Source organism: Cyrtonyx montezumae, unplaced genomic scaffold (genome assembly GCF_038088225.1).
Source record: "Cyrtonyx montezumae isolate F1298 unplaced genomic scaffold, pur_monq_1.0 scaffold_15, whole genome shotgun sequence".
NCBI classification, from domain to species: Eukaryota; Metazoa; Chordata; class Aves; order Galliformes; family Odontophoridae; genus Cyrtonyx; species Cyrtonyx montezumae.
The window spans coordinates 6,903,151-6,916,744 of NW_027071881.1; the positions used below are offsets into that span (position 1 = coordinate 6,903,151).

General features: G+C 38.3%; 1 protein-coding gene across 5 annotated transcripts in view; it reads right to left on the reverse strand.

Annotated features, from left to right (window-relative positions):
* The window catches only part of NCOR1 (nuclear receptor corepressor 1), a 57,174-nt gene that overhangs the window by 13,436 nt on the left and 30,144 nt on the right, over window positions 1-13,594 (reverse strand). For all 5 annotated transcript variants that reach the window (XM_065731994.1, XM_065731992.1, XM_065731993.1 and 2 more), the window contains 13 exons: window positions 11,263-11,393; window positions 10,796-11,013; window positions 8,932-8,994; window positions 8,312-8,451; window positions 7,461-7,587; window positions 6,575-7,127; window positions 5,495-5,621; window positions 4,985-5,180; window positions 2,711-2,884; window positions 1,885-2,045; window positions 1,391-1,511; window positions 1,167-1,268; window positions 603-700 (listed from right to left, as the gene is read on the reverse strand). In XM_065731994.1, the coding sequence (XP_065588066.1) occupies window positions 603-700; window positions 1,167-1,268; window positions 1,391-1,511; window positions 1,885-2,045; window positions 2,711-2,884; window positions 4,985-5,180; window positions 5,495-5,621; window positions 6,575-7,127; window positions 7,461-7,587; window positions 8,312-8,451; window positions 8,932-8,994; window positions 10,796-11,013; window positions 11,263-11,393 (2,211 nt within the window). The remainder of the gene's footprint in view (window positions 1-602; window positions 701-1,166; window positions 1,269-1,390; window positions 1,512-1,884; window positions 2,046-2,710; window positions 2,885-4,984; window positions 5,181-5,494; window positions 5,622-6,574; window positions 7,128-7,460; window positions 7,588-8,311; window positions 8,452-8,931; window positions 8,995-10,795; window positions 11,014-11,262; window positions 11,394-13,594) is intronic.

Consider the following 13,594-nt stretch of genomic DNA (forward strand, 5'->3'; position numbering starts at 1 on the left):
CATATAAAGTAGAATAGGAAGTACAATATTACTGGGGTATTTAATGACCTAGAACATTTACCCTACAGTACCATTTCAGGGAAAGGTAGCATACTCTACATACTTACTGGAGCCATTAAGTTGCATCTCTTATCTGAAGTAATGAAATCTACCCTTTTGAGAAGAGAATTGTTCCTACTGCTGACTGTAACTAAGAGAGATCCCAAATGAGCATTTAAAAAAAGATGAGATAAAACAGCTGAAACATCCTCTGTGCAAGACAGGTTACAACCAATTTTAATACCCAAACTCAAGCGTGATGCTGTTTTCCACAGAAAGTGCTAATGATAACTGGCTGGATGATGCTAATTAATCCTCACATATAGTAAGATCTCCAGTGGTTTTATTTCACAAGTTTAAAAATAACCAAATATACAAAGACGAAATCCTGGCAATGCTGACTTCATCACTTCACTGATGCTTGGATTTGACCATCTGATTCTATTTAAACTTTTGAGGTAGTTCCTGTTCTGTGGCATTTACTCTTTTCAGACAAAATGCAATCATGGCAAAAAACTTAAATACATTGTTATGCTACAGCCTTCTCAGTAAGAGGAGAATACCTGAGTTATGGAGCCTCTCAAAGAAGGAATGGTCTCAACAGAAACTTTATTGGTTGGAGTTCCTCGTGTTATGCTTCCCTCCTGTATGGTTGTGGTACCTGATTTTAAATAAAGATACGTATAGATAAATATGTGAACAATAGAAAATATAGCTACTGTACTTGAAACAGAAATCATAATGAGAACCATTAGTTCATATTAAAATATTAAGGAAATTTTCAGCTTGTTAACAATGTGTATAAGAGCCAGCTAAATTATTTCCTCTTTTGACTTAGCTTCTTGTGGCATGTGAACACATTAATCCATGCTGTTTAGTTTCCCCTCTTCTGACATATTTATTTAATTCAAAAGTGCTGCACTGTGTATGCACAATTTTGAAACTGGCATCTCTTGAAACCATTTTTTTAAAACAAGAGATACAGACAGGAGATATGCCTCAGAAAAGAGGGAACAGGTTAATCCTTAAATGTTTAAAAATATGACTTCAGTAACTTAGGCTCAAATTCTCTCTGTTTTACCAGGCTCTTACAAAATCTCATTCTTAAACTGTACAGCTGACATTACCTCGAACAACACCTTCATGTTGTGCCCTGACCAGGAGTCCCTCAGGCTGGGAATTCTGACTCCTGGGAGAAAATTCCTCTTGTTTGATATATGGCAGGGAAGCTATTCAGAAGAAAAAACAAAAGTTTTTTTTTTCTTGTTTGCTGGTTTTCTCTTCCCCACTCCTTTAGTTACAAGTTATTAAATAGTCTATACAAAATGTATGTCAGCTCCTCTTTTCTTACCAGATTTGGCTGACTCCTGCTGCCTTGGCAGCCCAAGTGATATGGAACCCACTGATGGCTTTGCTGTTTCTTGTGTATAGGAAGCTTGACTATGAGATGTTAAGTAGGTGCCAGGTGTTCCCTGAAACAATACATTACATTAACTGCTGTTTCTGGAATAATGATTCACTTCTGTGTTTGAAGAAGACTGCTAAAACCACTATGATCCTAAAATGATACAGAACACTGCTGCAAAAAAATCTAAGCACTAAACTATAGCAGTTCAGAGCAGAGATGTAGTTCACCTGAACTGTGCATCTTCAATTATGCTAATAAACATAAAACAACTGCAGCATGTTCTGTTTTATAACATAACTCCTGGATTTTTAGAGATAACTTGTATAACTCTTTAACTGTTAATGCTGTTAACGTGTAACTAAATACAAGATCTTGAAGGTTGGTGAAAGGGCAAAAAAATGTTACAAGCCCAGATGTTCAATAAATAATTCTCTTACTTGTGAGATTGAGCCTCCCATGATGAAAGAAGGTTTTTCTGATGGCACGCTTGTTTTGGAGGATGGAATGAGTGGTGGTGGTGGTCTGGTAGGCCTGGTTGTAGGAAGGCGGACTCCTTCAGGGATATTGGTTATTACTTGGTGAGGAGCAGGCTGGAGAACTTAGGAAAAAATTGTACATTAAACATCACAATCTGTTTCAGCTCTATTAATCAGTAGAGAGACAAAAAACAGAAGCTGTATAGCTCATCTAACAATTTTCGACAAGAACAGCCTCTCAATACCCAAAAGCAATCTACCAGCTCTGAAACTCACTATGTCCACATATACGTTATACTTTAAAACCAAATGGATAATACCTAATGTTGCAATGAAGTTCAAACACGGCAGAAGCTGCCCAGTAGAATTGCAAACTCTTAAAACTGAATTTTTAAAGCTAACAATCCAGGGTACATTCTTTTTGTTATTGTTGCTTTGAGCAAAGTGCAATTTAGGCCTTTCTCAGCTCTGTCTGAATATGACAGAATTTGTATTATCTGAAAAACACTCCTGATGACTTTGTCCCTATGCTGTTCTGACACTTTTCAGATCATCCTATTTGCTTAGTGAAATACACATTAGCTGATAAAACAAAAGCCAGGACAAACAAAAATGCAACTTCACTGGAGACAGAAAAATAGAGAACACCTATCTACATACTCACAAACAAACTCCTTTTTCTGTTAGTTCACAAAGTATTCAGAGAATAATTTGATACTGCAGAAAGCAACAGAAGTCCAGCTTCCAAAGACAGATACATTGCTATGATACTAAAATAAATGTTTACCTGGTGGGACGCTATAGCGAGCTGCATTCACGTCAGGCTGAGGAGAGGCTTTATTGACTTCTCTTGGAGATAGTCTGTATGGTGATGCTGACCTTGTTGCTGTATTTTGCACTTGTGCTTCCTGTTCTATTGCTCGTTTGACCTCAGCATAGGGCATATAGGCCACAGGTTTTCCTATCAAGGTTAAAGAAAAATGCTAAGATTAGGAATTAGAGTCAAAAAGTCCAGTATGCTACAGAACTTTAACAAAGGGCCTATTACAATGGTCAGACTGTGCTCAGCAGGTATAAATGTTAAAGAGAAAAGATGTAATCTGACTAAAAAGGAAACAATTGCTTTCAAAACATCACTTGGCACTGAAATAACAGAAAAATTCCCAAGTTGGTAGTGTAGACTCTTTCTGAATGAAAAGAATAAACAGTTCTACACACTGAGGCATAGGGATAGCAGTTCTTGTGCCAGTTTTCTGGCTTACAACAAGTATGCAGCACTACCCAGTAGAAGGTGAATGTATTTAGTACTGCTAATCTTCTGGGTAATCCAGATTCACATGTTAGTTTTGAAATTAACATACACAAATTCATTCTGGAATACCATCCTTGGCAAAGACTGCAGGTTTTTTTTAATTAAGTTACACACTGGTACAAAGCTGCTTTCCAAAATAATTAGAAAATTGGATTAAAAGGTACAGCTTAATTTATTATGTTCTTCAGACTGTACTTTTATATCCAAAGCTTTGAACAACTTTCATACTTTGTGAAAAAACAGCATCTGGTCCCTTTAAGCCTCTTCAGTGAAAGCAATACCATTGTAAGAATTTCATGTGAAGATGATTCCTTTCAAACACTGTGCATCAGCCAAGTGCAAGTTCAGTCAGACCTACATGCCAATTCCAGACAAAAAGTTTCCCTGTCTTGTTTGTTTGCCAGAGAAGCAACAAACCAAAGTTCAAGTACCAGTACTGTCTGTCAGTTGTGTTTAAAGGGAAAATGAAATTGTATGGATTTTAGAATGTTAAAAATCCAGAACCAGAACTTCACAAATCCCTTCTATTTGGCAATGGACAATTTAAGTATTCAAAAGGTAAGAGCCAGAACAAATCTTGATGACGTTAGCCATTCTATAACAGCTTTGCAAAGATCTTTACTACTCCATGGTGACATATTGCTTGGGTTGTCATAACAGGTCCTTTAGTCTGACAAGATGCCCCACAACATAGTATGTGTATATGAATACTCTGATGTTTACAATGGAAGATTTTTACAGAGTCTCTGTGCTCTCTCCTACACACAAGACTGGAAGGACAACGCTTGCATGCAGAACATATCTTAGGAAGCAGCTACTGTAATGATCTGATTACAAGTCAGCCTCTTTAATTTGCAGATGAAAAAGTCCAGGCTTGTAGAACCCATTTACATGAACCACATTATCCCCCTCCACTGCTTCAATAACACTCTTGATTTTTGTGGTCAGCCTTCATGCTAGAACTTTCCCACAGTTTATAACGTAGTATTGCCACTGCCAAGATTTATTCAGGGAATATTTTAGCTAAACTGTACTTTTGAGCAAACTGTGACTTTCCACCTAAAGAAGCAACTTCCAAAAGCCACAACCTTATACCCACCTCAGTGTACAGGCTCCCTTCTCATTATTTTAAAAGGGGAAAAAAAACAATGCTTCCTTCTTTTTAGGTGACCGTAATTACGATGAAGCATTTTCCTAACACATTTTCAAAACTTCTGCACGTTAAATATAAAATACTCAAATTTATGTTGATAATTTATGCTGTCAATGTTGTAGAACCACCAGACATAATGCACAAGGACATTAAAATCAAAGAATGAAGAATTAAACATCGAAGAGGGTATCCCTAACATTGTAATGCTCAGTACATTGGTGTCACACTGGTTTTATTTCCCTGATACAATGTATTTTCTGGACCACTTCCTCCTCCAGTAAACAGTTACAGTACAGAACTGGGGCTCCCATTGAATGTCCTTTTCTTGCATAAAGACAATCATCTGCTCAGCTGTTTCTGAAAACTAAATTCTGACCTCACCCCAGAAAAGCCAGTTTTGCCTTATTCAAATGAAATTATAAGGTAGTTCCCTAATCCTGTAGCTGTAGCAAGATCAGTTATAACAGACTAGTTCCTTCAATCAAAGCAGGAATTAACCAACAGTATATTACATTTTCCTTCTTAAACGAGGCAGAGAAGTGAATGTGTGACATACGGTACTGAGCTACGTCCATGACAGATGTAAAACCACCTACCTTCCCACTCAACATTAGGGCTTTTGGAAGTGCCACACGGGCTTACAGAGCTTCGATACTCCATATCAAGCTGTTCTTGCCTCTGGCGTTGCTCCTCCAACAGTGCTGACTCATGCATTGCTTTAATGTGCCGTTGGTAGAGTGCATAACCACTCACTGGTGTTCCAACAGGAACGGTACAGGGACTGCAGGAAACCTACAAAGAGGGGAAGATGCTCACAATGGGCACATTAATACTAGATATTTACTAAAGTCACTATCTTGTTCTGTGGCCCCGTTGCAGCAGGGGTGTAGTCTACGTGTGAGCATTTCAAATGGTCCACTTCTGTTTTTAGGCCAATACTGGTCTATTTGTTTCTACTTAGCTTAATTCACTCCTGAAAAGTAACAGGATAACAAAGTAAACAATATATTTCTGTGTTTGTTTCAAAACTATTTACTGCTTTAGCATTGAAACTAGTTATGAGGACAACATATATTCCTCCAAGCATCACTTAAAACACTGCATACCATGGGTGGTATGACAGCTGCTCGGTGGTGAAGCTGTTGTAGGTCCATCTGCCCTTGCTTTATCGTGGGTGACACCAGTATTGATCCAGCTGGGTTTAACAATGAGGGCTTTGACTCCCTGAAGATACTATAAGAAGAAAGAGAAGGAAGGGAAAAAGTATCACCAAAAAGACCAAGATTCAACACACTGGACAAAGTTAAATAAATAGATAAATAAATACTATGTTTTGGTTTATCCAAAGCATACCAGGTAGAATAAGCAACAGATGTTGCTATGTTATAAAATTCACAGAAACGACAGAAGTGTTCAGAATCTTCAATGCTATGTCTTTATGAACACAGTTTCCATATGTACACTAATGCAAGAATCCAACCTTCTTTATAAAGAATGCCTCAAAAAAAAAAAAGATGGGAAGCACAAGGTCTAAACATAAACAGCAGTGTATAACAGTATTTCCACTCAGACACCTAATACATTTGTGGAGAGACATCTGAAGAGGCAGAGAGAACAGAAACACCATCAACTGCACTCTTTAAAACAGCACATGCAGCACAATGACACTGGATACTTTTGACATTTAACAGCTATCCTTGGTGCTGTGTGTATATTAAGACCACTGGCACAGAGGAGGCACAGGCTCAGAAGCTATGCTATGGCTACAGAGGAATCTCACCAACAGAACATACTGGGATGGATGAGGAACAGACCAAGCATTTATGGGTCACGATTAAAGGGAGAGCAAAAACAGGTGACATCACAGTTGGAGTCTGCTACAGGCCACCTGACCAGGAAGACCAACCGGATGAGGTCTCTGTAATTGGAGCAGCCTCGTGTTCACAACACCCTGGTCCTCACTGGTGACTTCAAACGCTCCAATATACGTTCAAGGGACAATAAAGAATGGTATATGCAATCCAGGATGCTCCTGGAAGGCACTGATGTTAACTTCCGTCTCCAAGGGATAGAGAAGCCAACAAGAGGGGCTACCCTAGACCCTGTTCTCACCAACAAGGAGGGGCTGGTGGGAAAAGCAAACATGGAAGATTCTGAATACTAAACAACTAACTAGACAGACTCACCCCTGTCTGTCAGGCTCTCCATCAACTTCCTCATCAGCACTACAGGTGGCACTTGAATCATTATCTGAATGGGATTCTTGTCTTGCTGAGTTAACCTGTTGTGACAGATTATAGTCCATGTCTTCAGGCTCTGACTTTTCCTTGGGTTTCTCCATCTCTCTCTCTTTGGTATCACTCTCTATTTTCACTTGAATATTTTCTGGTAGCCTCAATTCAGTCTCTACAGGTTCAACTTTGGTATGCACTGGAAGATTAAGCACAGGCTTAGCTTCGACTGGATGGCTTCTACCATCAACCTCCATAGGTTCTTCTGCTTCATTATTTATTTCTTCCTTAACCTGTGGCTCAGAAGTCTGACTTTCAGCTGTTGATACACTTTGGGATGTTAAGGAGGGAGATGTGCTGGCTGCTGGTTTAACAGATTCCTGTTCGGCTGCTGCCTCAGTGGTCATTTTTGAAGCAGCACTCTCAGATGGAGTTTCTTCACTTGGTTTAGCAGGTTCTGCTGGAGTTGGAGATGGAGCACTTTCTGTATCAGAACTATTTTCAGCACCTGAAAAATAAAAAAAAAGTTTTAGAATTAAGATTTTGACATTAATGAGATCCAACTTAGCTTCTGTCAACTGCTGCTTAGTATTTACTGTAACAATGAAATGTGTGTCTGCTGTCCCAAAACACAATAAGACAACTGCTCAGAGAATCAACTAGCAATTATTTGAATCAATTTTTAGGCTGCTCAATACTAAAAATATTTCCTCTCCATATACAACTAGTGAAGTTCCAACAGCTGAAAATCAACTGCTGGAGTAAACGAAATGGAATACAGCTTTCTGATCCATGTCTTTCCTTTTCAGTACATACAGGAGTTCCCTCCTCACATAGTTACCTTCACTGTCTTCTGGATTCTCTTCTTCATTAGATGCTTCAATGTCTTCATCCTCCTGAGCTGACACAGTCGAAGCCACGCTCTCACACTGTGATACATCTCGCTCCTCACGGGGCCTTCGTGAAGACTGATAAATATATGGCATTTATACTGTACTGAAAATTTACAAGTATTCTTTCTTATGAGATGCAGTCTCATTTCTTAACCCTCAGGTCGAAATGAAAGGCACAGAATCTCTTTAGTACAGATTCATTAAGAAGGATGTACTCTTTCAACTTCTGAACAGCTTTTGCTGCTCCTGACCAAATGCAACTTTGGGAACAAGCCACTGTCTCCATATACATTTGGGGGGGAAAAAAAAAGGAACTACTACAACAAACAGAAACTGACACTCTTCACTTCACTGGAGAGAAGACTAAGACACTACAGCTTAGAAGACTCCAGCTTCCACTTTAGATGCCACAAAACATTAAGCCCTTAGTCTTCTATTAATTCTTTTGCTGTGTTGTAAAGTTAGTGCTTACTGTGCATTGCATCATATTTCAAGTTAACAGTACTACAGCTATGCCCTGAACTTCTATAGCTGCTGCATATAAAGAACATGGATTTCAAAGCACTAAGGAATTCTTCAGGCTTGAGCACGCACACCAAGAGACAATTTTTTATTGCATTTTAAAGCATTAAGTGATTACTATACCAGCTGCCTCCTCTAGGAGATTTATGCCACAACACAAAAACAAGCAGAAAAGGAAACAAGTGGTGACTGCAAAATAATCTTAGTGAAGAGCAATGAATGACTTCAGAGATGCTAAGTTTTTCTCTGCAAAGTAAGCAATATCCGTTGTAATTACCTTCTGTTTGTGCTGCTGAAGGAGACTGTCCAGATTGTGTCTCCTTTTGTAGTTGAAATAGAAGTTCTTACACTGAGCTTCACTTTTCGTCCCAACCATTTTGGCAATTGCTGCCCAGTTGCGTCCATGCTCCACGAGGCCTGTTCAAACATAAAGAAACAGATATCAGAATTCAGAGATCCTTCAGAGATCCAAACCCTCATAAATGAAGCAAGACTGTCAGTGGGAAAGGAAGGTACTAAAACACTGCTGTCCTTAAATCCTTATATGACCACCTTCCACCTTCTATATGGAAAAAGAAACTGTCTACCAAAATGCCTACTAATGAAGCCTTCAGACTTAACTCTGCTGCTCCTTATGCAGAAACGTTGATTTTTATGAGTAATATTTACAGATGACATTATCAGTCAAACAAATACACAACTTGAAAATAACTTTTCTGTCAAAGGACTGTCTTGCACAAAAGGAGTTTTTCTAAACACAGACACAGCAGATTTCAAATGATACATTTAGCATGGCTCTGAACAGAATCACAGCACTTGTTGAATTCAGAAGTAAATATTCAATAATTCAGTAAATATTCAATAATCAGAAGTAAATCATATTTTTACAAAGGTTACCTTTTTTAGCAACTTCCATTTCTTCTTCTGTCCAGCGGGATGTCTCCACAGGCTCTGCAGAAGCTGAAAGAGAAAACAACAGCTGATCAGAAAGAAGGAACAAGAGCCTCTTTTACAGTATGCATCCCATATCTATTACTCTATTTCCATTAAGGCTTACTCAAGACACATGGGAAAGGTGCTCTTGTCAGTGGGAAATGGTCTTCATTAAACTGAGACTGAAATACACATTCCCAGCAGGGCCCTTTTTCCAACTTTGATCTGCTCTTTTCTATGTATCCACGAGGGTTCCTCAAGTTTAGATGTTACAGTAATGCATTCTTCTAAAGTCACAAAAGAACTTTCTGCACTCTTACTGCCCACGTGATTGTCTAAGTTTTCAGCACACTGATTACTGCAGTGTCTGAACAAAGGAAAAAACAAACTGATTCTCAGTTGTATTTTAACCCTGATCTTATAAAACAAGTATATCATCAACTTGGGGTGAAACAAATCCCAGCAGTATTTTGTTGTTTTTAATATAGTTCACAACTGGAGGGAAGCACAACATAGTAGCTTCTTTAAAAGGCATTCTGCACTGTTCTCACAATCCCAGACATGACAGAGTAGTTCCATCTTACTTCACTGACCACTACAGAATGAACTGAAATGGTTATTTATCTATTAGTGGGCATCAAATTACCACACTTGCATTGATTAAGTTTTCTACTTGAGAAACAGGAAAATAAAATAAAACAGTAAAAATAGAAGTAAAAACAAGAAGGAAACTATGACTCATGGCAAAATATTTTTCATTCACTTCTCCAGATTTGACATCATCCTGCTTTATTTTCTGAATGGCATTAAGTGGCAACAGCCTCCATTTCCTTTCCATAAGATCTGCCATTAGATACTCTGTGCAATGTGGACTCTTCAACAACTTCCATTAACAATACAAATAAGATACTATGAGAGATCTGACCCACTGAAAAGCTATTCTGGATTTTCCAGAATATCCTGTAAAAAATAAAGAAAAAAAAATGACAACTGCCATTATCCAGCAGCTAACCAAAATAAAGGTATCAACTGAGAAAAAATGTTTATCACAATTACTGATATTTACAGCTAAAGAACTCACTTGTCTACTCTGTTCTTTAGGATGAGATGAATATTTGAGCAACAGAATAAGTCATTACAAATTCTGTAAGAGTAGCTGCCAGTAACAACCCAGTCAGAGAACTAAGAGTGATGTCTGCCACAGCACAGCAGTGAAGGAAAAAAACTGCCACACCAACCTGGCTAATTACTGACCTGTCACAAGGTATTGTTTGCTAGTATTGCTGCACCACCACTAATCACGTCAGAAATGCAGCTGGAGATAAGGTACCTTTCTAACATGCCAAGGTAGTGACATTTCTATTTTAAAGAATTCTCTTGCCATCTAATGCAGAAATGACAACAAAAACAACTTGCTGGGATCTCTTTCAGATTATGAAACTCCCCAGTATATTCAAATATCAAGCCTACTTATTTAACAGTAACTTCAATGAGCTACAGCCTGTAAGTCAATCTCTGCCAAAGGCATTTGGATCTGCATGGATCCACCAATAACCCTGAAAAACAGAAAAAGCAGTTAACACTTAGCTTAAATGGCTCCCACCACACATTTAAGAGTTACCTGATTACAACTATGCCATGCAGTTGCAATTATGAAACTATGAATTACCGTATTAAACAGTCATAAATTTATAAGCAGGCCTAAGAGTAAAGACGTAATACTGAACAAACCAATCCCAAAACGTAACTCCATGTATAGAACACACCTCTTTATCAGTGATGAGTGTGACCACAGATGGGTCCCCAGGTGTCCCTCAATGCTACTCACAAGGTTCTGGTGGGGGTGGAAGAGGCGGTGGTGGTTCTTCAGTGGCTGCAGCTGCAGCAGCATTTGCTTGTGCAGCTTCATTTGTCATTGATCTGGTGATTCTGCCCTTACGACGACCTTGACTATTGGCAGTTTTTCGGCCCCTAGGAGTGGCCTGCTCCCTTTCCTCGGTTTCCTCTGTGGCAACTTCAGTTTTGTCCTTTTCTTTGGTATTCTCTCTGAGAATAGTTTAAAAAAAAATAATATAGATATACAAAGTTATTGTATGCAATCATTCAGATTGCTATTACAGACAATCTGATAAGTTCAGAAAAAACAAAGAGACTGACCTATCTAGTTTGATGCATAAGAACTAAATAGGAATGAGATGTCACTGTTGGACTAATGGCAATTCTGTTCGTTATAAAAAAAATGCATAGAAGTTAAGGCAATTTATCTTTAGTACATTTTCTGTACATATAACTTACTTAGATTCCTCCTTCTCATCCTTTTCCTCCTCATCTTTCTTTTCTTCGTCTTTTTTGTCTGCTTTTTCTGCTTTTTCCTCTTCAACCTTTTCTTCTACTTTTTCCTCTTGTGAAGGACGAGCAATTTGTTGCTGAAATAAAACAGAATTTACATGTTTTAAACAACAATTTATACACAAAGGAACAGAAGCTCAGAGCAGAACAAACACTGATGTCACCCTACCTACAAATAATATTTTAAGCTATAATCACTGCACATCTGTCCACTGTGTAAAATTGGGTCAGGAATTTAGATTTGTGTCTAGTGAGTTTATGTTGTGTAGAAGGAAAATTATAGTCCAGATTACTTTTAAACCCTATACCTCTATTGAGATGATAGCTCTGCAAGCACTTAAATACTGAAAAAAGACAAAAAGTAATTACCATTACCCGTTATTATTCTACAGAGAACACAAACAGTATTTGTGCTGTTAAGAGACACTCATTCATTCAGAGTGAATCCAGATGACTACTACATGGGAAAATCTCATTTCAGAAAGCACATAAATCTGATTTAAACTTTCCAGAAGACACAATCTACTTCAAAACAGGAATTAGGGGAAGAAACGTCTGTTACTTCACATGATCAGATGGAATTTTACCACCACTAAAAAGTGAAAATATAATTTTTAAAAAGTCTCAGAAGTGTGACCAGAATATGTGGATCTGTTTTTGCTATTACTTGTCACATGAACACACATAAAAATCATTAACCTTGGTATTTCCCATCTGATTCATTTGTCAGATATAGGCTAACATTAAGCAAGCCAAATATCCCTTGATGTTCTAAGAAAACATAAAGAAAAAAAGTAGTACTCATACAGAAAAATAATATGTTAAAGGAAATACATTAAATGTGGCTACAGAAGAAATTTCCTAAATTTTAGCATTGCTATCCTTTTACTATGTGCTGTTTCCCAGCACTTTGAAGACCTCAGCTTTTCTGATCTGGACTGTCAAGGCAGAAAGTGAACCTGGATTTTATTAGTGTTAGTGAAGAATGCTTCCCCTTCAGATCCTTTTTAAATCACTGACTGCTTACCAGAAAAAATGCAGTTCAGTTCACTAGCAGTCAACTTTCCCACAGAGACCACTAGTTTTCTTCAGCACAAAGGGGAGCCTAAATATTGCTTTTTACCATCCACAATGCACATGATAAATACATCTTATGTTTTTCAAGCAAGTCATGAATGTAGAAGTTCAGCAGTGTTGGAAATTCCTTCCTCTCCAGATTAGAGCACCAAGCAGCAGTTGGCTGCCACTAAAATAAATCACGTAACCCACTCCCAAAATTCACAGAATCCCTGCATGCAGCCAATGGGAAGTGAATGAATTCTCCTGATGGGCCTCAAAAGCCACCAAGTCCACAGGGAGAACTCAGAGCTTAACACTGCAACCAGATATTCATGCTGAACCTTATCTGAAACAAGGTGATCCTCCAAGTGCCATAAAAAAATTCAAGCTTGCTGTACCAGGCATGATACATCAAAACTGGGAAAATAACCAGCTTCAGACTGCAGACGAGTTAGAGCAGGCACAACTGCAGCCAAAGGTGAGGAGGGAAGAGGGAAGAATAGAAAGAAAGAGTTCTCTACCTCCTCTCTGCAAACACGTTTTCATAAAAATAAATGATCACAGTTTAAATGCTTTCATTAGAAACTACAGTGCATACAGAGTGGGGGAATTCAGAAACAGCTGCACAGAGGGAACTAGCAGAAAGAATTTACACCAAAGGAGCTTGAATGGGTTAAACAAACCACCTCAGCCAGAGTCACTGATTTCAAAGAACCACTGCACCTATGTGGCTTTCCACTCACATTCGATGTGTGCAGAGTGGAGCTGGTCCTTGCTGGGTGTTAAGACTCTGCAAATGAACTTCAAAAAGCAAAGCACGCGCAGTATTTATATACAGCTACTTTTACATGTGGCTACCCTTCACATAAATGCCAAATGTATACTTGAAAATCCATAGAAAATCAAGGATGAGGATCTAGAAGATAGCTGGTTTAGGAGTAGGCACTCAGTAATTCATAGCCCACTGAAAAATTCCTCAAAATAAGCTTTTTTAACTGAAGAATCTTCTTGTAAGTATAGCAGCAGGTGTCACTGTTTCATTAGCAAAGCTGAGGCTGGAAATAGTCAAGAAAAGGGATTGTTTTTCACATTTTAATAACATGAATTGGAGCAGAAACCCTGAACGCCAACCATTACTATCTTCCTGCGAATTAGTAGCACTTCAGATACCAGCATTACTTGGTGATCCAAAGCGTTTCTTCAAGGAAGACATGAGAGG